The 27,954-nt window shown below is 39.3% G+C and overlaps 1 protein-coding gene across 5 annotated transcripts in view; it reads right to left on the bottom strand.

The window, feature by feature from the left end:
* CCDC149 (coiled-coil domain containing 149) overlaps nt 1-27,954 on the bottom strand; it is a 457,725-nt gene that overhangs the window by 417,102 nt on the left and 12,669 nt on the right. For all 5 annotated transcript variants that reach the window (XR_011337381.1, XM_069856213.1, XM_069856212.1 and 2 more), the window contains exons 4-10: nt 17,972-18,079; nt 12,433-12,549; nt 10,811-10,983; nt 9,279-9,351; nt 7,884-7,968; nt 6,424-6,568; nt 53-129 (exon numbers count right to left, since the gene is read on the bottom strand). Coding sequence is in view for 4 of the 5 variants with exons in the window: in XM_069856213.1 (XP_069712314.1) it covers nt 53-129; nt 6,424-6,568; nt 7,884-7,968; nt 9,279-9,351; nt 10,811-10,983; nt 12,433-12,549; nt 17,972-18,079 (778 nt within the window). In the remaining variant the exon portion in view is untranslated. The remainder of the gene's footprint in view (nt 1-52; nt 130-6,423; nt 6,569-7,883; nt 7,969-9,278; nt 9,352-10,810; nt 10,984-12,432; nt 12,550-17,971; nt 18,080-27,954) is intronic.

Here is a 27,954-nt window from a genome sequence, read left to right as displayed (position 1 = left end):
TGCATCCTTGAAAACTAAATAATGAAAGCTAGTCTCTTGAATTTTTACTAACCTGGGAGACTCCACAAGCCAGCAATTTCCAAAGTTCTTAATTTCTTTTCTAGTTCTGCCACTCGATTACCTAGAATTCTTAGGAAAAAGAAAACAAAAACAAAAACTTAGCTGAGATAAGATTACTTGCTATACTATGGTAACCAAAGCCCAATTGCATACACGACTACAGTTGAATCTCTAACTGTTAACTTAATTAGTGCAGTAAACCTGCATGCAGGCATCTTTTTTCACTAATGGCAATGGACAACCTTCCCCAGAGTTTAGAGAAAATGATATAGAGCTATCTAATCTATGCCATGGGTTTGTTTTTTTGGTTTTTTTTGTTTTTTTTAAAAAAAGGAATCTGGGATGTACTGGACATTCAACCTGTAACCTTTAGTAAATACGAAGAGTAACAACTCACAATATTTCTATTTCCTTTTCTGCAAATATCCCTTCCCTGTCACTTTTACTTTCTCTACAACTAAAGTCAGAAGGTAAAAGCTATACAGACAAAATATGGCAAACTCAGGACAACATACAGATTGAGTCCGAAGTTCTAAGACACAATTTTGGCCTAGGCCTTAATTCACGGAGGTTTCTCTATCACTAAGATGGTTTAAAATGGCAAGGAATAGCTTTTCTGCCACATCTGTTCCTTTAGTGCTGAACTCTTATCTACTTCACTAAAATGCTTCAAGCTCTTTAGTGCCTTTATCACTCACTCCTAGTTTTCACTGTATTTCTTGGCTCATCTCTTCTTTTGTATCCAATTTCTACACAAATACTATCTGCACTTAGCTCTTGTGTAGGATTTAAATTTTAGTCTTAATTCTCTCCCCAGATCAAATGTGAGATTTCTATCTTGCAAAGAAAGCTCTTTTTCCCAATGAATTTTTGAAAGTGTTTCTCTCACAGGCACAGCAAGTCTCCTAGAGTCAAAAGCCTTTAAATAAATACCAAACAATACTCAATAGAGTGAGAAACCTAGACGATGCAGCAATTCTAAACATGACAGCAGAGATAATGGACAGCAAGTTTTACTCATCAAATTACAGCAACAAGATAAGTCAGTTAAATTTGAACTGAATGCTGAGAAGTGGCATATCACAACGCAGCAAGGCAATAGTATCTTCCTATGCTCACCAGAGCTGCGTAATCCTGCACTGCGTGCTCTCCAGTGAGGGTTTTATGCTGCAGACATTTGAGCATACTGGGAATGTCATTACTGACAAGATGGCAGAATCAGGGGAGGATGTGACGAAAAGCAAACCCAGCAAATATCAAAGAGGCTAGAAAAACTGATTAACAGCGACTAATTTTGAAATCTCTACTGTGAGGGCTATGCAATGACACAATAAAAGCCTGTACGTATTTTAAAGATTACAAAAATATCAAGATGAGAAAGAATGCAAAAGGAAAAGAGAAAGCTTATGATAAATATCAAAGAAAGCACTGAGAGGTACAGGGGTGTATATCAACTAAAAATCAAACAGTCTATCACATTTACAAGCACAGGAGAGAAGACATTTGGGAGCAGTTATGCTTATTTCCCCGTTGAAGCTCAGTAATCAAATAGGTTACCAAAGCTATGATGGTGTCTTCTCCAATTACAATCAAAATTGCTCAGGTCTAGCTTTCACTTTCAGAATGGTTCCATCTGGTATGAGAGACTCAGCCTTAACTATTTTCTTATACCAATGTGCAGCCTGACATCCAGCAACTGGGCTCTGCAGTACAAAGCAACAGGTGATGGAGAAAGGCAAAGAGCAACTTGCAAGAAGCTCTATCTTGCCCACAGGGAGCCCTCTCCCATCTCTGCCTAAGGCCCCACCAAGGATTAGTCAAAGGGTGCAGAGTTTCCCTGGCTTATATGGGAAAGGAATAGACAGAGATGATGCAAGACTTCTTCTGAGTCATGTTAGCTCAGCCAGAGAGCCAATAAAACAACGTTGATTTGGTTAATGATTGTCACCACAAATGCATGACAAGTTTAGCACTTCTGTCAGAAAAAGAAATCCTTATTATTTTCATAAGTAGTTCACCAGGTCAGAAAAGGAGGAAAAGACGCTGCCCTCCCTGTCAGCTAGCTGTATCACAGAAGGGAACTCAACCCTCTGCATCAAGTTCAGTTACTGCTACTGCTCTTTTTATAACAGCAAAGCCACTTTTCTCTTGCTTCTCTTAAATTTTATAATTGATTTATCAGCGGTACCACACTATTTCTAAAGGTTTTAGAAGCAAATATATCTTGATAATTCCTACTGGATCCTCACAAGAGGCATTAGCTGTGAGCTATATTTTTTAACCTTTGTTGCAGGTTCTCACACAGAAGGATCATTCGGCAGCTCTGAACAATGGCTGGCAAAAAGAGAGGACAATACTTAACACTGCTCCTTTCATTCAAGAAGACAGCAAAATACATTCAGTGACAAGTACGATTCTAGTTTGCTCCAAAACCCATTATTTGAAGATAGGTAAGGGAGAAATGAACCCTACAAAAGCTGCAAGTTCTTACAGAAACAATTTTTTGAAAAATGAATGTGTAAGCAATGCTGAACACAGTGTGGTTTATCCTGTTCGTTCCTTTCCCCTGTGACCTCCAGATTATTTTCCACTTCTGTACGTGCAGTGGGAAGACTGAACTGTGGTGGCATGGAACAGTAGGTATTTTTAAAGGGACTGCATGGGTTGGCAATATCAAATTCCCTAATCTATTTTTTCATCTCTAGTCATAGTGGACCAGATCCTTTGACTGAAATAGAAGGATTACGTAATGGACAAAGGTGCTGACAGCTATTTCCGTTGCCCTCTGGCCATGTGTCTAGTGACAAGGGAGTTAGTCTAAACCTCTCTCCAGGATTAGGTTCTACAGAAATATGTTGTTCACATAACAACATATGCCCCCCCATCAACCCAGAATTTAAAAGTTCCCTTCTGGCTTCCCCATGCTTCCCAATGTACATAGCCATAATCTGTTGGGAGCTGTGCTGATTTACACCTGAGTTCCATTCACCTCACTTTCAATTTAGATCTTGCTACAGGGAGCATCTACCCCCCTACAGATGCCATCACCCAAGAATCTGTCATGGTCACATACTGAGTTCTGTACATTACACGGAAACGGTTACTCAGTTACAGACTGACATGACCCTTTCTGTAATTTTGGTTATGACCAAACTTGCGCAAGTTATAAATGTTAAAATTAGTGCAAAATGTTTAAGCAGCAAAGCAGGTTCTACACTGATCTGGCTTGCATGGATGCTGGCAATTTCAGTAACAAATTGCACTAAAAGCAACGTCTAATAAGCGGTTTACAGCTGGCAGAAGAAAAAAATATCTTTATCCCCTTGGGTTACACCACAGGGTTAACACTGCTTATTTTTGCATTTATGTAACTATTTAATCTTGCAACACATTACTGCATACAGAATTAGTTTACAACTGCTTTTTGAAATTAAGCTAATGTGCTTGTAAGGGAAAACCCAGGACGTTACTTAAACTTAGCAGTAGTAGCTACCAATCACCTGGGAAAATGACCTGTTTTCTTCCCAAACAATTTCCTTTTTTCTTAGAAGTGGGGCTAAAAAAATAGAGGCTGGATTTAGCCTACTCATTCCTAGGCACATACTCCCACAGCTCCTTTTATCATGCCACATATTTAGAAAAGCAGCAATAATAACAGTGTGCCTGTTCCACACCAAGTGCAACTTGCACAATGTTTTTAATAACAGTGTAACAGCAGAAAGTCAACTTCAACAGCATATCCAAATTTTAATCTATGTAAAAAATCCAGTCTCTTGTTTTTGCTTTAGTTAGTCAGAAAGCAAATCTACCATTGTGGTATTGTAAACTTACATAGCGGTATCTCATTCTGAAAGCAACAACAGAGGTTTTTACTTTAGTGCAGGTTAACATTTTGGAGGAAAATAAGCTGATACGGTATGAGAGGTCTAATTTACTCACAATAGAATCATTATAAGGTCAATCATCTATCAAATATCAAAAGCAGAATTTCTTTCCTCAGTGAAACAACCACCCCAAAATCTTGTGTTCTTCACCCAATAGTCTCACCTTCTTTACACAAGAATGTGAAAGAGTGACTGCGTCCTCCAAACATGCTCCTTGTGCTGGGAAAGTGAGGCAAACAGGACAGTGGGGTGAAGGAGAAGACTTCTACCTTCTGATTTAGGTAAAACCTTTTGTCATTACAATTCTCTCTAGCCCCACATCCTTGTCACCTTCCTACTTTGAATGGAGAAATGCGTTCAATAAAAGAAAGCATCCTCTACTAGTACCACTTAATAGACCTGTCCATTTTACTTGTGCACTGACCTCACTCTCATCCCTAACCTTCTCTGACAGGCAGGCAGTTTCTTCCCCATTTTCAGAAGACAACAATCTTTACTCTTAATCTTTTGCACGGCAAATAAATGCCCCCAACAACCACCTAATGCACCTCAAATAAAGGATATTTTTCTCTCATCTCCTACCTGCATTTCCCTTTGTCACTTGAACCCTTTTGTGTCCTAGGTGTTTCTACTCAAACTAGTTGCCATTCCTTCTCACTCCTTAAGTGCTTCTTTAATTCAAATAAAGACAAAGGTGACAAAAAGAATGAGCACACCACATACGAGTGTTGCTGAGGTTCTTCATGTAACTTGCTCAGGATCTGTCTTTATTCTTTTTTCCCTGAAGCTTCCTGAAACAAATACAACACTACAGCTCTGAGCATGCTCCTGACCTGGGAGAGATGTGGACTGCCACCTCTCTCTAAGATCTGATCTTCTATTGGGCACAAAATATTAGTTTGTGCACATGTCCAATCTCTACTCCCATGGCTATATATGACCCATTGGGCACGCAGATAAAAGAATCGCTATGACCTTGTGAAGGCTTATCTCAAGAAAATACATATTCAGTAGTTGAACGCAGAGACAGTGGTATCAGAAAGTAAAGCCATCATCGTAATGATACATTTGAGAGAGGCAAGAGACTACATGTAATCAAAACCAGGTGCAAAAATAAGAAAGAAGTTTGCTATTGATATAGGCAAGAGTGTGCAAACTAGAAGACTAGGTAATGATACAGCATCAGGATGTAACAGGCAAAGATTGGTTATACCTGGGATAACAAAAATTATTCTCTAGATACTTTCCCTCTAGTGTTATATTACCAGTAAGAAGGCAGTAAGCAGGTGTTAGCCCTTCATTAGCACTGCTCAGTGCAGGAACTCCTCTGGCATTACGTGACACACAGCCATGAACTGACAGTGCCGCTGTCAGTTAGATCTGGGCTACGTTTTCAAAGCTTTAGTCTCCCATTAGCTTATTAGGCATTTGCTTTCTCAAGAGTATTAAGAGGGCTATAAACTGCTCCTCCACTTCTGTTGCCACATCCATGAGAATTATGTAATGGAGTCTGCCTAGTATCAGTTACAGTTTTCAAAATGAATCATCTATTCCAGTGCAATAGTGTTTACTTTGGTACTACTCCTTCCTTTCATGAAAGATGTCTCCCTGTTTCTGGCATCTGGTCCTGATGTGCTTTTGAGAAGCCTGAATAACCTCTGATTACCAGCAGTGACTCAGTCTTAAAAAAAAAAAAGGGGAGGAGGAAATTGAGCACAGAATCAAGGAACACTTCCTAGCTCTGATTTTCACACACTGTATAAGGACAATAATATCAAAATGTCAGAAATATGTCAAAAATTATTATATTCTGCCATGATAGGAGCTGTGCAAGACCCAAAATTCTACTGATGAGTAGAACACCTAAGAGTAAACAAATTCTCCTTGAAAGTTCAGTTCAGACAGTATACAGTCATACAGTAGCAATCCAACTGTTGTTCATCTCCTGTAACTTTTGGCAAAGTAACTATAGGAGCAACAGCTCTCATCTGTATGACACATTGCCTGCTAGCCTGTGACAAAACTTACACTAAATCTTTTCAGACTTTTTCTGAGGTGCAACATTTACTACTCTGACCAGTGTTCATTAGTAAATTCCCATGTTAACAACCAATTGTCACATCTCTTCTCATCCAGTTCAAGGGTGTCTTTCCTCTTGGCAGTTTATCCTTGCTCTCCCTACAGACAACCTGGTATAAGTCCCCTCTGTGTTATCAGGGTTTGCCTTAAACCTGAGTAGCACACACACCCTTGCCTAGCAGAGGCAGACAGGTCTCTGTCAATCTGACTTTACTTTGAAAATGTAATTTTTCTCTAAACGCATACCTGACCTTAAAAGCTAAAGAGCCCAGCAGTTAGCAATGACAATCAATTTTCTGTGAAAACAGACCTTCCTTCCCATTTCCCTGGAACTCCTCCAAAACTATAACTATTCCATAGCTTAGTAAGTTCTATTTTACTTACAAGTCATGCTACCTACTTGTTGGTTTGCCTTTGGTGTTGTATGACCATGTTTTTTTCATGGATAGTTTCCAACAATGCAGTGGCCAGTGATTTGAGGTCTGAAATGGACTGTGGTGTGGCTGGTAGGCTACATCCATGATCCTCCGACAACAACTCTTGGACTACAATGTTAAAAACACAAATGAATTTTGGCTTCTTATGCTCAGAGATGTGACACAAACATTTACTTAGCATTAAAGAACTACTCTTGTTACTTAAATGAACACATACACTTTTTCCTTCAATGAACAAGCAAAGCCACAAAGACCAGAAGTATAATCTCTAGCCAACATAAAGATGGTAGCTTTCTAAGCTGATCCTTATCCCAAAGCAATGGCCAGAACAAGTACCTGAAGACCTATCTTATGTTAACTTAATTCTGCTCTTGGAAAATTCTTTATGTTCACAAGGAAACAAACTAATACTTCTACAGACCTACAGATAGGTAAAAATTGGTCATTTCTTTCCCACTTATATTAAAACATAAGTCTACAAGAAAGCTTTTATATTACTTTTCAGAATTATTATATCCTTTGGGTAATTCAAGACTAATGTGAAAATACAGTCACCCATGAACTCTTCCTCTGCAGCTTAGAGCCCATACCTCTCAACCACATCAGGAAGTTCACTAATATCATTAACTTCTGTAACTAGAATCTGGCTCTGCCTCTTTTACATATATTTATACATACATATAGTATTTATATTTTTATATATTTACACATATTCCACATTTATATTTTACATACATAAAATATGTAAACATATATTTATGCACACACATACATATATGTATGCAAGTACATGGAGAAGAGGACAGAAGGGAAATCAAAAACAGAAAAAGTGAGTTTCAACTTATCATGACAAATAATACTGATCTCCTGCATGTGTTTGAATACTTCAATGCCTAAACAGTACAGTCCAAGGAATACTGTTTGGTTCAAAGAATTTTCTCTCTCTTTTCTAGTCCTGATTTTTTGTTTCAAGGGGAAAAAAAGAGATTATTTGCAATCCCACGGAGAAACATGGAACAATATGATTTCTTGCAAAACATCTGACTTAGGGCCTCTCTTCTACCAACTATCCTATTTTTCATTGGAATATGAAGTGTGATTGCCATTGTTAGCAGAGCAAAGAGATGAATAAAGAAGTGATTTGTCAGGGTCAAAGCTGCAGAGGGGTTTAGAGATGTTAAAAAAAAAAAAGATAAAACTGACAGGGGAGAGAATGAATGGCAAAAGTAACAAAAGGAGAAGCAGTGAAGAGTTAAATTTTATACTGTCAAGACAACTGAGAAAAGGACAAAAATTAGTACATCGTAATAAACAGGAAAGAGAAGAAAAATTTTGGTTGGTGAGGAAAGGGTAACTGAAATTACAAGGTAAGATGGAAGGAATTCAGTGATATATGCAACACCATGCCGCATTTATGTAATACCTTGCTTTGCAGACAGGACTCCAGTCAGAGCACTGCTACTGGATCTACTATGAGTCTTTAAATTTTTTCGTCTCTCTAGTGCATTCTAAGGAAACAACAAATATCTTATTTAGAAAAACAGCAGCCAACAAATCCTTTCATTAGGAGCAAAGAATCTGGAACTTTGGATTTTGGTCTCAGAACAACTCTGTGGGGCCTGGAAGTTATACCCAGAGTAACCTATAGGGGTGTGACTCTCCAAGAGTATTATTCTCCAGCCAAGAGTCTTGCAATGTTATGAAGACTCATTCTATCTCACTGCAACCATTTTATTGTAGTCCTTCCTACCCACTTCCCCCAATGCATTTTTAAAACTTGCCTATTTTTTAATAATCTGCTGAGTGCCGGTGACGATACTTCAGTATCCTGTAGAGAATATCAGCTGGGAACAAAATCAGATCTTCCCCAGCATTTCTTTGGATAGGCTTCAAAGAGAAAGCTAAAACTCCTCTATCAGAGTTTCTAGAAGCCCTTTTTGGAGCAAATACTGGCTTTCCAGAATCAGCAGCAGAACGGTGCTGCTACACAAGCCCAGCTCTTCCAAAACAATTAGAGTTCTGTGAAACCCACCAGCCCACCAAGATACTCACTGATAAACTGACTCATGCTTCGAGAGACCCAAGTCACAAGTGTGAAGAGATGCAAAAATGAAATTGGCAATCTAAGGAGCTTTGCACAAGAAGCAGTTAGTGCTGCAACTGTTTCATAGTGACCTAAATGGTTAAGAAGTCCTATTGACTGTCCTAAGACAACCCTTCTTCCCTGACAAGCAGCCCTTCCCTCCCACACCCTAAAATCACTTGCAGAAGAAAATAAGAGTGCTTGAATTCAGGGACGAGCAGGAATATATTGCCCTCAGGATTCAGTCCCAAAAGTTTTGTGCAAAACAGCATATATCTTAACCCAGGAATGGTAGAACAACGAAGTCATTAAGTCACATGAAGAAATAGTGCAGCCATTAGGGAACAAGAAGACAAGATCTGTTTGTGATAGCAACACAGTCCCAGTCGTGCAGCACATGCTGCATGATCCACTGCTTGTCACCTACCAGTGGGCTGGAAGGCTGGTCATTACTCTCAGCCAGAGGAGGGTTCCTCCACAGAACTTAGAAAAAGGCATTTAATTCATTTTTCAAAATACTCTTAATGGGTATCCCTTTGTACTACATCAGCTAAGAAGCCTACAAGGAAGACTAAGCATGTAGTACATATACACGGTAACACTGTTAGAATGTTAATAGTGAATTTTTCTTTGAAGACACAATTTTGTTCTTTAAATGCATATGAACATGAGAATGAACAATAACCTCCTGGAACAACAAAGCACAGTTTGGATGACACACTGAGAGGATCTTACCTTATATTTAGTAATATTGGACTTCAGGAGGTTGACTTCCTCTTGAAGTTGTTTTAATCTCTCCTGAAGATACCTGAAAAAGAAATGTAATGCTTTACTCCATGTTACCTTCAAGTACTGCCTCAAGCATTCCTCTTTACTACTTGCGAAGTCCTCTCTTTGAACTACTGAGCTTTCTTTTCCTTCTGTGGTTTTGTGAGGGATAAAATAACAACATCTTACTGCTCTTGACCCCATAAAACTTTAAGTAGGGAAACAAATTGCATCAGAAAAGGAAGCTGCACAGACATTTTATATCAGTCCTCAGGTTTTCGGGGAGTGAAGCTCAAAGGATATATTTCTGTCTAGAGGAAATAGTCGGGAAGCATTTGTTCGTATCCTTTGTACTTACAGGTTTGTGAGATGGACACAAGAAGATTTGTATAGATGCAAACAAAAGACTCAACTATGCAGAACTTTTGCATTGTAATATTCGACACTCGTATGGCACTTCTCATTAGCAATCACAAAGTCAAAAATTTAACAGTACAGTTGAAAAATGGTATACAGTTCACTGAAACAGTACAGTTCTTCCTAATAAAGTTTATCCACTTGGATTAGACAGTGATTTCCACACCGAAAAATATATTTTTCATGTATAAAGAGTTTATAAAATATCCTCTTTCATGTAGTGGAACTTCAGCTGTATTACGTTTTGTGACAATTTAACAATTTTAGAGAAAAAAATTGTATCACTGTCAGGGGAGCAGGGGGCTTAAATTGATACAAAACCCTGCAGGCCATGCAAAACAGAATAAAACCCTAGAGTTGCTGGCAGGAAGTAATGCCTTTGGTATTAAACTTTCCAACCTGAAGTGTAAGTCTCTGTAAATGGAAAGCGTCTTACAACATCTATTTCACTTTGAGGTAATTGTTGACATTAAGGGAGGTACCTGCTATGGCTCTGTCAGTGATTCATCTCTGTTATCCTTAGCAGAGACTATAAAACATTTTTTTTTTTTCCCAAGGAAGTAGCAAGAATATCTACACAGGTGATTTCACCAGCAACTTCTGTTGGCAAATAACTTCATGTTGACAGCCTCTCCCTGTGGTGAGAATTATGTCCGAAACTGTTAGCTCAGTGGTACTCCAAGTCCCTGTTCCCAATCCAAGATTAGCCCACTACAGTTCACTATGAGTTTCTGAAAACACTGATTTTTAATATTCTTGCTTTTGGTGCCATACAGTGATGGGAATAAAAAAGGTCTATAGTTCTCTTCCTCTTCCTTGTTTAGCCCTGTTTGGGAATATCACTGTCATCTCTGTAACCAAATACAACATTGGTAATCTCCTGCAGCCTAACTTTTGCAATGTTATTTGATGGTTAGCTTCAATACAAACAAAACAGACAAAATAAATTACCAAAATCTCTTAACTTTTATTTTTGGATGTACTTTAAATTTAAAGTTTTGTTGTGATGGACTTCCTGAGGCTCCCATTAAAGCAATACAATGCTCATTCTAAGGAAACAGTAAGGTCTGCAATGCACTCACCTGTTCTCCATACACAGAGCATCAACGTCGATGATACGGTTTTCATGCCCTCCTAAGACATGAATAAGTTCTTGGTTTAGTCTGTCTGACTTATCTTGGTAAAAAGAGCGCTCCTCTTTCACATCCTGTAACTCATCCAGTGCAGCCTGGAGCTCATATCTCAGAGTCTCAATCTGAGAAAAAACGAGAGCTGTATGACTATTTTTAAGTTTAAACAAAAAAATATTTAACACCCAATCTGAAAACAGCAACAAGCACTGCATGTCTGAACAGGATTGATTTTGGACAGTCAAAAGTCTTTCCAAAGCTCATAACCTCCTCATTTGCTGTATTTTGAAATTATTTCCTTAATTTGAAGTTAAGTAACTTTAGCAGTTAGACTTGGTTTAGAACATTTCTAGAAAACAACTAAAATGTTACAGCAACAAAAACCGTAATCCATATTATAATTTTGCTACAAGCATAATAAGTTGGTTTTAGCATATTATATCTAGGACTCCAGGAACTACCTCAACTGAAGAAGAATCTGGCTAATCTGGATGAAGAAAAAGTCCCTAAAAGAGAATTTATACTAACTATGGGACTTCCAGCAATCAAATTCCACTGAATAGGAAGAACTGAGAGAAGCACAAAATAAGGCAGCATGAAGCTGAGAGGATGAGGTTTGCTGCAAGCAAAAGTGTGGTGGAGTCCAGTATGAAAGATAGACAAGGAGCTTCAACCTTCCAAAAACAGCAAAGGAAGAATTTGAGAAAAATCTGCAACAAGTTGAGAAGTCTCCACTGGCACCTCAAAAAACACTGTTAAGCCAGAAAGGACAACAGAAGACCAGGTGATGAACAGAGAGAGCCTAAGCTTGGGAACAGAAATACCAGAGAGCATCACATTGGAAGAAGGCCAAGTGCAGTCAAGAATTCTCCTGGTAAGCTAAAGTAGCACTGCACTTGAGGGAAGACTGGAAAACAAGAAACAATCTCCTGGATCACAGAATGACTCTTTTGGGGTGGAACTGACATTGGTAGGAAGGAGTGTGGGAACAAAAGAGAACACAAACCCCTCAAACGGTCCAGAAAGCTATGCATCAGTATTAGGGGAAGAGTCTGATTAACTGGATGCTGCATGCTACATACTGCTAGTACAGATTTGAGGTAAGGAAAAGAGGTGTAGTGCAAGAATGTTTCACAAGAAAGGAAGAAATAGCTAAGAGGTGGGAAGGAGAAGAGACTAACACCACTTGCAGAGAAAATTTGATACAAAGAACATCCTCAGGAGACACATCAGCCACCACATATTGTGTGGAATACTTGTAACAGCTTTCGCTAAGGAGTCATTGACATTCACTGACAATATTTTACTGTCACAAGTTGTTGCTGCACATTATAAAAAGAGGAAAATCAATAATTCTAGAGGAGGAATTCCTGAGATCAGAAACTTACTTTAACCACATATGTAGGTTTAAGTTAGTGCTCAGCAAGAACTATTTCAGTAAAAATTCCAACACCTTCACGACTATTTGCAATGTTAATCAGCTACCAGCCCTCCAAACACAACAGATGCAGTCCTTTACTTGCTAGTACACCAGCTCTGTAAAACACGGCAGTATATGCCCATTTAGTTATTACCTGTTCTCGAGCCTTCTCCAATTGTTGAACAAGGTCCTCCCGTTCATGCGCTGCAAAGTGTCGAGCCCCAACCTCATCATCTCCTAGTCTTTGCTTTGCAATTGTCATTCGAAGGAGCTGTGATTGCAAAACCAGATTCGGTAAGCAAGAGAACACAGGCTATAGCATCAGAGTACATCTGCATTAGAAAGAGTAAAGTTGTCATAGATTTCATCTCTTCCAGGCCAAACAGCTGGTTTTATTTAAACCAGAGGGAACTTTCTGAGCTGAGGGCTCAAATCTTTTCTCAGTGAAAAGTCCCAGTCGAACACCCAAAGCATCAACCTGAGCTGAATTACACCATGCAACGGCAGCCACCAGAATAAACTACAGAAGACCAAGTAAACAAAGACATGGTCAGTGGCTTTTAGCAGTGACAGGAACCGATTCCAATCAGACAAAAACTAGAGAATTCTCAGAAAGCCACTTTCATATGTAAATCTTAAAATTCTCTGCAGCGAAGAATTCTTCCTAGTTAAGAATAAAAAGGCACTAAGTGGCTTGCCCAGCTTCATTTTACTGATACCACTTAAAATCCCACTGTGCTACATCAGTGCAGAATTTGCATTAACAGCTCGTAACATGTGCTTGCATTACTTTGTTCATCTACTCACAAAAGTTAAGTCATGATGAATAAAAAAAACGGGACAAGAAAAAGATTTAGCCAAAATGCTCAAACAACAAATGAACTCATGATCTTTGTGACTGCTGGAAGCTGTCTGACTTGAAATAAGTGATATTCAATATCCAAAGCAAAAAGCAACTACCTTTCAAGAATGACGTAGGATAAAGTAACAGTCTATAAGGTATTCAGCATTTACAATGGTTTATATTAAGTACAACCAGGCAATAGTGTTACCTCCCCATGGCTTAATTTGTAGGTGCTCCACGGAAACTAAAGAAACCTACCCCAATAACCAGCCTGACCTTCCTTGTATCTTTGACTGCACCAAGGAATTAATATACATCATTATATTGCAGAGTTACAAAAAAAATCAATCTTCTGAAGTAGAAGATTCTACATTAAAATCTATCTTTGTTATTTATGGGATGCCAGTCACCATAGCTGCAATGTGCCAATTAAAATCCTGCTGATGCAAGACAGACTACCAAAATCGTCTTCACTACTTATTTCAGCTTCTGTTCAGTGCAATTCACTGGAGTTACAACTTGTTCTGATAAGTGGTTCATTTGTTCAGGGGACACTGTGCCCCTAAAAGAAACTGGTTTTGGCAAACTACATTTCCCTGTCTTCAAAAGTACAAGCCACTGCACAGTTAGTAAGGCTGAACAGATCCTAGGAGATATAATTCCTGTTAATCTCTTTATCAAAAGACTAAGTCAAAAAGGCAACTAGCAAATCCTGGAATGGCTTCACAGCTATGACACTGGGTTTTTTAAATGTTAAAAGGCTGATGGACAAAAGGTATGCTAAAGTGATTTAATTCAGTGAGATGAATTTAATTTCTAGAATCTCTCACTAGCAAGAAAGGGAGCAAGGAACAAAAGTAAGAACATATTGAGGCTTCTTCAGAAAAAATGGAAATAGCAAGGGGAATCACACTTTACCAATGTCTCCAATGCCTGCAGCAGAGCAAAATTTCTGTGTAACACTTGGCTTCAGGCTGGGAACTGGATCAGAGCAGTGACTCACGCGCACTATGACCAACTCTCCTCCAGCCCGGGAGGGGGTGAGGCATAAGATGCAATTATAAATGCAAGCAATTATGACTTGCAAGGTCAAACAGTCTGCCAATAAAAGGAGAACTCTTTATTTACTACTAATATTGAGGTGTAAAAAAAAGTATGAAGTCTTACAAAAAGGATGCTTCAGAAATCTAATTTGACCAGTAAAAGCAGGATTATAAACATACATAAAACAAAGTAAAATAACAACCCATAAAACGACAAAGTGCTTCTTCCAGACAGTTGGCCAATCAGAGAGTTGACAAGGCAGAACAGGCCAAGTCCTTTAATTCTGCATTGCGAATGTCTCATGAGGCAGCACCACCTGCTATAAAATCCTTCCTTGAGAACGCCGTGACCCTAAGAGACACTAAGTGTTATGCCAGAGGGTTAAGGGTTTATTTCGTATATTAGTGCTTTGTTATAAACTTTATACACCTGCCCTCTGGCTGCTGTACTTTTATTTCTGTCATTTAGAAATCACTGAGGATCAACTTTATTTGTCAGCTAGGTTAATGTTCCCCCTCAGGATTCTGTGAACAGCATCCACAGCAGAGTGGATTTAAATTGAAGGCACCTTACCAGAGAAAGCTCCCGTTTGACAAGAACCCATAGACCATTAACCAAAACAATCCACTGCTGCAATCAGTCTTTATTTTTAATATCACAGCTTTTTCTTAATAATTGTCAGCTAAAATAATTATTTATGAAGTGGTAACTCTGTAGCAATAGCTGGTGTGCAAGCTAGGAATCCACAGACAATGCCTGTGAAGTTTCACATTCCTGATTATCGATAAAAACATGCAGAAGGAAAAGGGAAACTAGCACAACCTGTAAATTCTTCATGGAAGGCAGAAACCATCATGTTTAGCCACAGTCACTGACAGCAACTGTCTTCACCATGTTGCCTACAAAATCTTAAAAAGCAAACCAAAACTATGCAAATTTGCTTCTTTACGTCTCAGCTCTGCCAAAACATATGCACCACATTTAACGTTTCACACTGCTGCTGGATGAATGATTGTTTGCCTTATAATAACAAACTGTCAGTAATACTGCAGCCATTGTTTTCCATGCATCTTCCTCTCACTTAGCACAGTCCTAAGGACAGCATACAAAACCATTTCTTTGCGTGGGTAGGAATTCAAGTGAAGGCAACTGAGTCATCTAGTCTTCCAGAAGCCTCCAGTTTCTTTTATTCTTTCCATTTTCACCCATTTACAAGAGAGAATTATATTTCTTAACCATCCTCCTCTAAGGTTCAGTAATTGTTCTCCAAGCATTGCTGCCAGAATGTTAGGAAGGAAAAAGATTTACAAATAACTATCATAAACATAGAATAGTTTTCATGTGCCAGAGCTGATAAGAGATTGTGATCAATCATAAAAATAAATAGTCTTAGATATCTGTTGGTGGAGTGCTGCAGTCTAGCTATTGCTGTATTTCTGAAACTGCAGCAATAAATCCTTCTATAGACTGCCTGAAGAAGTTTTATTATTTATGCGAACAGAATTCTAGCTGAAATTAAAGGAAAAAATAGTTCAGTTAAATCAAATGCAAGTAATTTGTTACTGCCTAACTGATGACGTACTTAACATGATTTGAACAAATAAAATGACACCAGTTTAAGGTCTTGCTAATCCGAGTGACTGTATCCCGCTAGTAACAAACATTAAAGCAGGCAAAACCAAGTCAAGCTATCAAAACAATTCTGTATCAATAGAGCTAATGTGTGATATTTAAAGAGTTTTTTTCTTTTTTAGTCCAACAAAGCTCTTGCCACTCAGTGACAAAGCCTGCATGAGTCACCCCTGCTCAGACACAGGCAGAATTGTTTATCCATAAGCAGCTTCACTTGCTGCAAAAGCAGCTGTTTGTTCATCTTTTGCCAGAAGTAAGGCTGACATAGACCAGCTGCGCAGGATGCCCTCCCTCACTTTGGAAAAAGCAAAGAGAAGAATGCACGGAATAAAATATAAGAACAAGCAAATTATTACAGTTCTTAGTTTTTGTGTATCCCATGCATTATCTGGACTCTGGAGCCTGACGTAACCCAGCTGCCAGTACAGGAGAAGCGATGAGCAGAACAGAATGGCTTCAGGAACGAGTCTAAAATTCTACCAACAAAGCTGGATGGGAGCAAAAACTGACACAGGAGGAGTGTTAAATCCCTCAGAGAGATGACAATTCCGTTTTTAGGCACTTCAAAAAACAGCAACCTGACTCTAAAATAAGCTCTATTTCTCATTTACTAGGAAAGTGAAGAATGTGTTCCAAAAATGAAAATCCTAGTCTAAATTAATCCCCATCTGATGCAGCTCTTTCCTCCCACTCTTTATTTAGTGATTGCACTATTTTGTACCTTTTGGAGAGGGGCACAGTGAGCATAATAACTCTCTCTGTATTTTTCTATTTTTTATGAGGATTATGAATTAAAACTCATGCTGAGATATTATAAAGATAACCAGCTAGTACCAAGTTAACCCACAAGGGCAAATCTAAATAAAGCCAGTTAAGACACAAAGGAATAGGTTCTGTGTTACCAAGGTCATATTGTTATAAGGAATTAGAACAGGAACATAACCTTGGTAGTTAAATATGTTGTAGTTGTACTACTTTTGTGTTCTGTTTGTACTAACAAACCCTTGTTATCTGTTCAGGACTGGCTTGGGAAGGCTGTATGGAATTAAACTGGGACTCAAAAACTGCAAGGCACTGCCTTCCACATTGCAGTATAGTTCATATAATAACATGTAAATCAAAAGAAATACCAGGGAAACTGGTGTTTGAAGACTTGAGCAGGTAACACCAAATGCTACCCATACTAAAAATACACTTGACCCTTTCCCAGTTCCCCGCACACCTTCAAGGAAATCCTTTGTGATAAACAATGAATAAAACTACATTATCACAATATACTTACGTTTAAAATAAAATAAAGTAAATTAAATGGAAAGAAAAAAACCACCTTAATAACTAAAAGCCGCCTCAATTTTATCTGCATGTTTTAAATCCTGTAACTTTAAAACTGTAGTTGAGGGAGGGAAGTTAGCATTCATTACTTGTTTCATTTTTTACTTCGTTAACCACCTCGACTCTCAAATTCAACCTCTCACTAGTTTGATCTCTGAACATCCTTTTGCATACAGCTCCAGCTGTGAATGTTACAAACTTTTGGCTCGAGTTTAAATATTTCAATTAACAGAGACAACAGGAGTTTGATTAATACCAAATGGCAGATTTTGAGCAATGTTCCATGCAACTTGTTAAATTTAGCAATAAAATAAATTGGTTATGTAAGGGTAGTAGGATAAGAGCTTAATACAAAGCTCACTATATATATTTGTGATCAATTGCTCCATATTTTTGCAGGGAAAAACTATGCCTTCCCTGGTTTTACCATCTACTAAATTTTGCATCTTCAGTGAAAAAAAATTGAAAATTACCGCATCATTAAGAAGAAATGCTTTTCCATACACATTTGTAAAAGGAAGTACCACTAATATAATATATATATAAAAAAATCCACAAACACAGAAAGAAGAAGTCTGAGATCATTAAAGCAAAGCTAGGTGCAAAATACACAGTTAAGGATAACAGATCAAAAGCAGCATACAAAATACATAATAAGCTGCATTTATAAGTATCCTTTATAAGCTTCTTTTGTTCTACTGTTTTGAGCATTTATTGTAATTCAAATATTCTAGAGGTTCCGTAACCCATTGTTTTATTTGTTTTCCTAAGAAGCAAATGCAAAACTTCAGTCCAGTTTACACATTCTATGCTATTTACTTTCAACAGAAGTTTATAATACCTTATTGTCCCCTTGTACTTCTCCCAGTCTCTGCTGAAGCTCTGTAATCTCTTCTCCAAGATGTTTATTTCGATCTTGAGCCTCACTCAGTAGTTGAGCTAGATTTGCCTAGGAAGGGAGCAAATAACAGTCAAAAACTAGTGCCTATGGAGAGAAGGGTAAGTTGTGATTGAAATGAAATCTTAGACTTAATCCTTATCTGACAATAATCTTTACTTGTATTATTGTCAGTACCCAGACTTTATTCTTCACTAGAGAGATAACAACAAAAGTCACCAGGGTTTGTTTACCTTTATTAGTAGGAAATACATACAGCTTGTGTGCATACAAACTCCCAGAACAGCACACAAACACCAAACAAGACAAAGTGAAACACCTACGCTAGTTCTGATATCTTGGCTGGTGGGAAAAGCAAAATGCACAGTCCTCTGATAATATTTACACAAAGTTGTGAAAATAATAGTTTTAAGTTTGCATATAATTAGACAAAAGGTACAGCTGTGAAACAATTACAACATAATTATATTCCCTAATAGTGTTTAAAGCAGGTTCCTAGGCAGCAAAGAGGTTGTCAGACAGACTCCATGCCTTTACACAGAGCTTCACCATGGATATCTAGTAGCACAAAATTTCAAACATGACCAGCTTGTGTCATTAGTTAGTACAAAGACTTCTACGTAAACTGAGGTGAAAGCTAGAGATTAAAAGAAAATGCTCCACCCCACCCAAATATTCCTGGTCAAAAGTTATAAATCACATTATCCTAGTAATTGAGCAGGGTGAGTTGTCTGGTCTATAAATCTGTAATTGGATTCCATCAACTTGATCACTAATCAAAAAGTAATGCAATCTCCTCCTTTCCTATCTAGGATACCTGAAAAATGTGCAAATGCTACAGATAAATTTATTATATTTTTCCCCTAACAGTATCTCATGAATACATAAACATTGACTCAGTACAGGAAAAGCCTACCAATACCATTTCCCATTTCTTCTAAGAGAGTTATTATCACAGAATCATTCAGGCTGGAAAAGACCTTTAAGATCATCGAGTCCAACCCTTAACCTAGCAGTGCCAAGTCACCAGTAAACCATGCCCCTGAGCACCACATCTGCATGTCTTAAATAACTACAGGGATGGTAACTCAACCACTTTCCTGTACAGCCTGTTCCAGTGCTTGACAACTCTTTCAGTAAAGAAATTTTTCTTGATATCCAATCTAAAACTCCCCTGGCACAACGGGAAGCTATTATCGCTCATCCTATCACTTGTTACCTGGGAGAAGAGACCAACACCCACCTCTCTACAACCTCCTTTCAGGTAGTAGAGAGTGATAAGGTCTCCCCTTCAGGCTCCTCTTCTGCAAGTTAAACAATTGTAGTTCCCTCAGCCACTCATAAGACTTGTTCTCCAGCCCCTTCACCAGCTTCACTGCCCTTGTCTAGACACGCTCCAGAGCCTCAACGTTTTTCTTGTGGTGAGGGGCTCAGAATTGAACACAGTATTCAAGATGCAGCCTCACCAATGCCAAGTACAGGGGAAGGACCACTTCCCGGTCCTGCTGGCCACACCATTTCCAATACAAGCCAGGATGCCACTGGCCTTCTTGGCCACCTGGGCTCACCGCTGGTTTATGTTCAGCTGGCTGTCAACCAGTAGCCCCAATCATAGTGGCTAGCATGCAGCCTTTAAAGACACGGCCTACAGACAGCCAGGTGTGTCATCTATTGCCAAAAAATTGAATGGTATAAAAAGAATTTTTTAAAAAATTTTAAGCTCTTCTAAGCGTGACCTGGTAAAGCTGCATGAATAAATATTTCTAAGCACAATTATACGTACTCCTTGGGCCTGAGGCCAATATGTCAACTGACCATTATTAATTCTGTCGTGGTATTTGAGGTTTTAGGTTTTCCCTACTTCTTGTGCTCCTCTTTCAACTCCTCAATTTCTCTATTTTGATCTTTCTCTTTTTCAGTCCTGCTCTACTCCCTTGTCTCATAGGGTGTTTGTTTAAGTTTTATCTTTAAAACTCACGCACTATCAGTATGATAGCCATTCCTGTGATCTTTCCCCTTGTTTACTAACAACTGCTATTTCCACATGTCCTATTGTATATTTAATAGAACTATTAAAATGAATATAGCTATGCATGCACCTGACCATTTGCAGCATTAGATTATTAAACTATAATCAGCTGGAACTTCCGTATGTTACTATATGAAGAAGCTGGCCTCAAACTCCAATTGGTCTAAAATAGCAATAGCTTCAAACTTTTGAACAGGAAAAATAACTTCTGAAACTGATACAACAAGCCTGATTCACTGCTACAGCTTCTGTACTTCTGGTGCTCTGAGATCATACATTCAGAAAAAAAGTAAGGTAGGTTTTCCACAGGTTCAGAAGAGATTAAGGCATTTTTTAAACTAATGATAAGTCTGAAGACTGTAAATAATTTCAGAAAAGCAAAAAAACCCATAAAAAAACCAACCCCATAAACAGCCAATTGTAGGGCAACAATTAAGCCGCCTCTAATTTTATTTTCAAGACAGCAACTACCCAAGGAATGCAAAAAGTTCCTTGGCAGAACCATTTTTTTTTTTCTACACTTCAAATAAATGTGTAACAGTCGTTCATATACTGAATGAATCACGGAGCTTCAGAACACATCCAGTCAATGGTTTTGAGAAGTACTTCTTAACGGCTGTTTAAAAGAAAGAAAAAAAAGAACGCTGCAGGAAATTGTATCTAAACTGAAGTATCTACTGCTACTGCTCAGATGCAATTTATTTTTTTTGAAGAAAGCTGATTTTCAATAAAGGCCATCCAACCAGCAGGCTGAGTTAGTTAAAAGGAACATGATTTGTACAAACCTCTCTGAAACACTTCCATTTATAAAGTCCCTTTATGAGGAATTTGAACAACTCATAACACTGCAATAGCACATGTAATTTCAACACCTGGGAAGAACTCAATCTCACTAATCAGTGTTTACAGCCATGACACCAAGATTCTAGCAGTCTGTAGTCAAAACCTGGCTCCCAGTAAATGCAGGAAAAGCATTACCATGACTATACTAAATCTTCCTGCTCAGATTTATTTCCTTTAAAACCATTTCTCTGGGATTGCATTCTATGCTGAATTTTATTTGTCAGTCTTATAAATGACTTAACGTGACAAAAACCTTTATACATGAGACAGGGATTTTGGAAGAAACTTTAAATGAAGAATTTTAGACACCAAAATAAAAGAGCCTCGTTCAAGCACACTAGGAGCATTACAATGAGCTCAGTATAGACTTGCTCCTTTAATGCAAGGCTTCTATTATACTTGTGTTGAACTAAAGCATCCACACTATGCCACAGAAGTAGTCTCTAGCAGTTCATTTCCCTGGCTTAGAAGTTCCATACAACATATAATTTACATTTTTCCCAGTTTTAAAGGTTTTGGCAAGACCTCAGTAAAGCTCTCAATTAAATGCGAATAGAAGGAGAAATAATAGAATCACAGAATGATTTGGTTTGGAAGGGACCTTAAAGATCGTCCAGCTTCAACCCCCCTGGCGTAGGCAGGGACATCTCTCCCTAGACCCGGCTGCTCAAGGCTCCATCCAACCCAGCCTTGAACACCTCCAGGGATGGGGCAGCCACAGCTTCCCTGGGCAACCTGTGCCAGTGTCTTACCACCCTCATTGTAAAAAATTTCTTCCTAATGTCCAGTCTAAATCTTTCCTCTTCCAATTTATAGCCCTAGTCCTATCATTACATGCCCCTGTAAAAAGTCCTTCCCCAACTTTCTTGTAGGCCCCATTCAGGTACTAGAAGGCTGCTATAAGGTCTCCTCAGAGCCTTCTCTTCTCCAGGCTGAACAACCCCAACATTCTCAGCCTGTCTTCAGAGCAGAAGTGCTCCAGCCCTCTGATCATCTTTGTGTCCCTCCTCTGGACCTGTTCCTACCGTTACATATCCTTCTAATGTTAAGGATTCCATAGCTGGACACAATACTCCAGATGAGGTCTCACAAGAGCGGAGTAGGGGGGCAGAATCACCCCCCTCGACCTGCTGGCCACGCATCTTTTGATGCAGCCCAGGATATGGTTGGCCTCCTAAGCCGCAAGTGCACATTGCTAGCTTACATCGTGCTTCTCATCAATCAGCATCCCCAAGTCCTTCTCCGCAGGGCTGCTCTCAATCAGGTCATCCCCCATCCTGTATTGAAACCACAGATTGCCCTGACCCAGCTGTAGGACCTTGCACTTGGCCTTGTTGAACCTCATGAAATTCACACAAGTCCACTTCTCCACCTTTTTCAGGTTCCTCTGGATGACACCTGTCCCTCTGGTGTGACAACTGCACCACTCAGCTTGGTGTCATCTGCAAACTTCGTGAGGGTGCACGTGACCTTGCTGTCTAGATCATTGATGAAGATATTAAACAGCATTGGTCCCACTATGGACCCCTGAGGGACACCACTTGTCACAGATCTCCATCTGGACATCGAACTGTTGATCACTACTCTCTGAATGTCACCATCCAACCAGTTTCTTATCCACCAAACAGTCCACCTATCAAATCCGTATCTCTCCAATTTAGAGAGAAGGATGTTGTGGGGAACCGTGTCAAGGCTTTACAGAAGTCCAGATAGATGACATCCATCAGTTTTCCCGTGTCCACTGCTGTGGTTATCCCATCATAGAAAGCCACTAGGTTGGTCAGGCAGGACTTGCCCTTGGTGAAGCCATGCTGGCTGCCTCTAATCACCTCCATGTCCTCCCTGTGTTTTAGCACAGCTTCTAGGAAGATCTTTGCCATGACCTTCCCAGGCACAGAGGTGACGCTGACAGGTGGGTAGTTTCCAGGGTCATCTTTTCTATCCGTTTTAAAAACAACACAATGTTGTCCTTCCAGTCACCAGGGACTTCTCCTGACTGCTGTGATTTTTCAAATATTTGATTTTCAGAAGTGGTCTACTGGGCTTAAAGAGAGCCAGCCAAGAGGATACGTTGAACAACACCTGGACTTGATATTATTTCTTTGGCATACATAAGAAAATACACCATATGGTTGAAAGATGATAAAACTAACAATGGAGGACTGGCTTCATGAGCCTGTAAGCATGTAGTCTTTGAGGAAAGGGGAGAAATCTATGCAAAGAAAAAGGCAATTCATTTTTCCACCTGGCAACTTCTTTTCTATATTCATAGAACAAACACAGAATTCATTTAGAAATTCAAGACAAGTCACTTCAGCAGACAATAAAACTCATATCATTTACTTGTGCAACACAGAACACTCTGAAAATTAGCCAAAATCAGCTTCCCTAGACTCAATTTCTTCAACAGTTTCTTTTGCTTCTACTAAAACCTTAAAAAGACTCGTGTAACTGTCAGAGATTTTACTTCTTTCATTCAAACTATTCAAAACTAACTCCAAAGCACTGATGAACAAAGACTTCTGAGCCGTGGGTAATGGGAGGGAAAGCCGCAGAGGTCTGTACCTTTCTGATGCCTCATCTTGTCTTGCCTCTCCAACAACCTGCAGCAGTGGAAATTTTGTATTCTACCCTCTCTCAATGCCACTGTTTGTAATTCTAAATAACAAATAGTGCTTCATTCAAGTCTCTGATTAAATGCCAAGTATCACACAATCTTCCCAGAGGTCTGTTCACCTTTCAGTTACCAGCAGGTATTCTTGAGCTTCTACAGCACAACAAGCTATTTGTTTTACATTTGCCTGTCACTGGAAACTTGCAAGCATCATAGGATATGTCAAGCTGGAAAGGACCCATAAGGACCATCGAGTCCAACTCCCTGCTCCTCGCAGGACTACCTAAAACTAAACCATACAACTAAAAGCATTGTTCAGATGCTCCTTGAACTCTGACAGACTTGGTGCAGAGACCACTTTCCTGAAGAGCCTGTTCCAGTGACCAACCACCCTCTCGGTGAAGTATGATTTGAGCACAGCCTGAATCCTCACTGCACTACTAGACACAAGAAATTGTCCCCACTTGCCTTTTATTTCTGAAAAAAAGAAAGAGCGACCATAGCCAACAATCCCACCAGAAGGCAGAAGAAAAAGATTGATATAAGAGTGCCCAGTGAGAAAGGCTTACTTTTATTACATAGGGAAATAAAAGCACCATAAATCAAAACAGACCAGAGTGTGAAAGATTAAATGGAGTGCAATCACAGGCCTCACCCTATTCCACTCAGACTTAGTTAAAATTTGCAACATTTGTGAGATAGAAGGTGGAAGAGAGCCTTATTTTTAGCTACAGGTGAACACCTGAAACTACTGACAAAAATAACTATAAATATTTATTAACATAAGCCAGTGAATACCTCTAAGACAGCAACAGATTGTTACTGACCGACGACCCAAGAAGAAGGGAAGGTGAGGGGGTAAGTAACCCCAAATAGTCATCCCTGGCATTTTACGCATCACACTTCAATTTGGCTCCTTTAATAATTTTGCAAATCTAGCTGCACACAGAGTGTTATTTTTCTTCAGACCACTTTAAAAATGATGGATAGTAACACAGTCTTTAATATAGTTCTCAATTCTCTTGCACATAAATCTTATCCGACATTAAAAAAAAGAATTAAAAAAAGGCTTTCTGCCTTTAGATACTGCCTGAAAAAGTAATTTGGTAAGGGGAAAGAGGGAGTAACTTCCAACATATCTCTACAGTTTAATAATATTTTTAAATACAAACAAGGACTTCTATACTGCAGTTTACAGTCTTTTATGTTTCTTTCAGCCACACCTTCAAATAAAGAACACTGAATTATAGCGCTAACAGGAAAAAAAGGTTGGTGAAACATGAAGCACACTTGATGGGTGTGACTGATAGCAAATTTCATTCCAGTTTCTCCTCCAGTGCACTCATATAACTGCAATGACTGAATTAATACAGAAAAACCTACTTTGCTTACAACTACCACTGTTTACTCTAAGGTAAAAGAACTAACAACCTCCTCTAGCACCAGCTTTCTTCCCATACAAATAAAAAAATATCGTATTTTTCCCTTTAAGTTGAAAAAACACGTAGAGGAGACTTTGGAAATTACAGGTCCTGGGGATACTAAACAAAATACACTTAATATGGGTCAAATTTCCCTACAGAAAAACAACAGCAAAAATCAAAACCTTGCCAAGCAGTCACTGGACATAAAACAAGAGAAGAAACTCCTCCCCTCCTGAGTATCTGCTGCTCTGAGAACCATGCAGGAATACCACCACAGACGCACACCAGTCAAAACCTGAAGACTCACTTCCATTCACATACCTTTAAGACACTCAGCAATCAGAACTTTTTTATAGAGCTGATTAATAGAACCAGAAAGCTATTTTAGCAGCAGACATATAAAATGAGTACTTTTCCCCTCCTTTTCAACCAGTCTTCTGTGTGTTAAATTAACATAGTGCTGCACGTGACCAAACACCACTCAGGCAGACCTAGAGTATTTGACAAAGTCTGACAAACCAAATGAGGTCAACGTTGACTGCAGATTCCTTTATGAGGCCAGATTTTGCAAAGCAACTTGTTAGCATACATCATAAGCAGCAATTGAGGGTGTCAATATGAACTACCAGTAACAAAAGAAGTTACTTGGCAGAAATTCCTTCACTGTGAAGGTTCAATAACGTACTTCAGTCCTCCCATACTTCATATAAACATCAAGTTTTTGCTGACAGCAGATCACAGAATCACTAGGTTGGAAAAGACCCACTGGATCATTGAGTCCAACCATTCCTATCAAACACTAAAACATACCCCTCAGGACCTTATGCACCCGTCCTTTAAACACCTCCAGGGAAGGTGACTCAACCACCTCCCTGGGCAGCCTGGTCCAGTGCCCAATGACCCTTTCTGTGAAAAATATTTTCCTGATGCCAAGCCTGAACCTCCCCTGGCAGAGCTCGAGGCCATTCCCTCTTGTCCTGTCCCCTGACACCTGGGAGAAGAGGCCAGCACCCTCCTCTCTACAACCTCCTTTCAGGCAGCTGTAGAGAGCAATAAGGTCTCCCCTCAGCCTCCTCTTCTCCAGGTTAAACAACCCCAGCTCACTCAGCTGCTTCTCCTAAGATTTGTTCTCCAGCCCCTTCACCAGCTTCATTGCTCTTCTCTGGACTCACTCCAGAGCCTCAACATCCTTCTTGTGGTGAGGGGCCCAGAACTGAACACAGGATTCGAGGAGCGGTCTCACCAGTGCCGAGTACAGAGGGAGGATAACCTCCCTGGACCTGCTGGTCATGCCGTTTCTGATCCAAGCCAAGATGCCATTGGCCTTCTTGGCCACCTGGGCACACTGCTGGCTCATGTTCAGTTGGCTGTCAACCAACACCCCCAGGTCCAGATGAATGTAATAAAGAAATGCTAGAAAAGAAATGTAGTGAAGAAATGCAGAAAGAGATTACTTTGTATTTATACAAAGACTACTATACTAGGTGTCACGGCTTAGCCCCAGCCCGGCTAATTTCAGCAGCTAAAATCAATGCTTCTAATTTCCTTCCCCTGCCACACCACAGAAAGGGGTTAAGGAAATGACAGGAAAAAGGCTTGCACGTTGGAAACTAAACTAAAACAGCTTTAATAAAATAACAACAACAATAATAAATATATACAAATATACGAAATCATGCCTCCACCCCTCAATGACTATATGTCACCATAAATGCTGCAGAGCAGGTCAGGGAGGGGGTCAGCAGAAGGAGAGAGCTGGACACAGGAAGTGGATTCAAGAATGCATGGATCCAGGATTAAGAGCAAACAGATAGACAAGGTCCTCACTGGACATCAGCCATCACGGAAGAGAGTGAGACCCTCATGATCTATCATTTTTATACTCAGCATCATGTATATGGGAAGGAATACTCTTGTTGGTCAGTTTGGGGTCATCTGCCTCTTTTTGCCTCTTTGACTCACGACACTCCACCAGCTCGAAGACGGCCTTGGTTTCTACAGGAATAAGCATAAGCAATGGCCTTTCTGCATACCAGTGCCCCATGTTATGACTGCTAGAGGAAACACTGCCTTCCCATCTCAAACATTCTGTAGCCTTGCGATGTTTAGCTCCATTTATTTGATTCCTCATACATTTAAAATACAAATATAAGCCCTCACCAGCAAACATACTCATTGCAGCTTTATTCTTGACACACAGCCCCACACAAACCCATTAACTCCAATTGAGTGGTCTCACTGAGATCAAATTAAGCAAAGCATATTTAGGACGGTGGTCCAGCAGTCATCTTCCTAACTATTCATTTTACTTCACCTTTCTTTATTCAAAAGATCTCATTTGTACTGAAGGAACTTCTATTTCATATAGGAGGTGATGGGATTCACTGATCTGTTATCTCAATAGCAAAGCTTCTCCCAAGCTGAAGTTATACTGAAAACTTAAGCAATGTAGATGAAAATAATAGGCAATATAAATCAAGCTAAAAGTCCCATCTGTGTTTTTTTCGTTAAGGTTTTCAGCACAGCAACACTTTTCAACAAATATCCAGTATTTGTTTGCCAATGTAATAAAAATGTTCAGAATCACAGCATATGCTGTATACATTTATATAATGTATGCCACTGCAGGATGGTAGAATTTCTATTTATATAGGATGCACAACAGAGGCTCTGTAGATAGAGCAACATGTTTCACACTCCCTTCAAAATGGAGAGCATCTATTGTTTACCATCTCTGATGAATTTTAACATCAAAATCAACTCTTCATTATTCCTATCTTCCTGAAACATTTCACCTCTCCATTAATTATCAAAAAACTACCCTATAGCTGACACAGCAAGACATTATAAAACTAGCTTCAACTGCAGCATTTAGTTTTGAATGTTTGGTAAGAGAGGCCAGGAAAGCACTGACAGCTCACAAGCTGTGATAACGACTCTAACGGTAAAAAAACTACTGCAGGAAAAGAGATTTCAGTAACACAGTTTCTCATCTTCTGCCTTTGTTGGTTGGCAG

The sequence above is a fragment of the Phaenicophaeus curvirostris genome, chromosome 4, assembly GCF_032191515.1.
Source record: "Phaenicophaeus curvirostris isolate KB17595 chromosome 4, BPBGC_Pcur_1.0, whole genome shotgun sequence".
NCBI classification, from domain to species: Eukaryota; Metazoa; Chordata; class Aves; order Cuculiformes; family Cuculidae; genus Phaenicophaeus; species Phaenicophaeus curvirostris.
The sequence above is the reverse complement of the archived record's forward strand: the minus strand, read 5'-3'. Positions and strand labels throughout refer to the sequence as shown.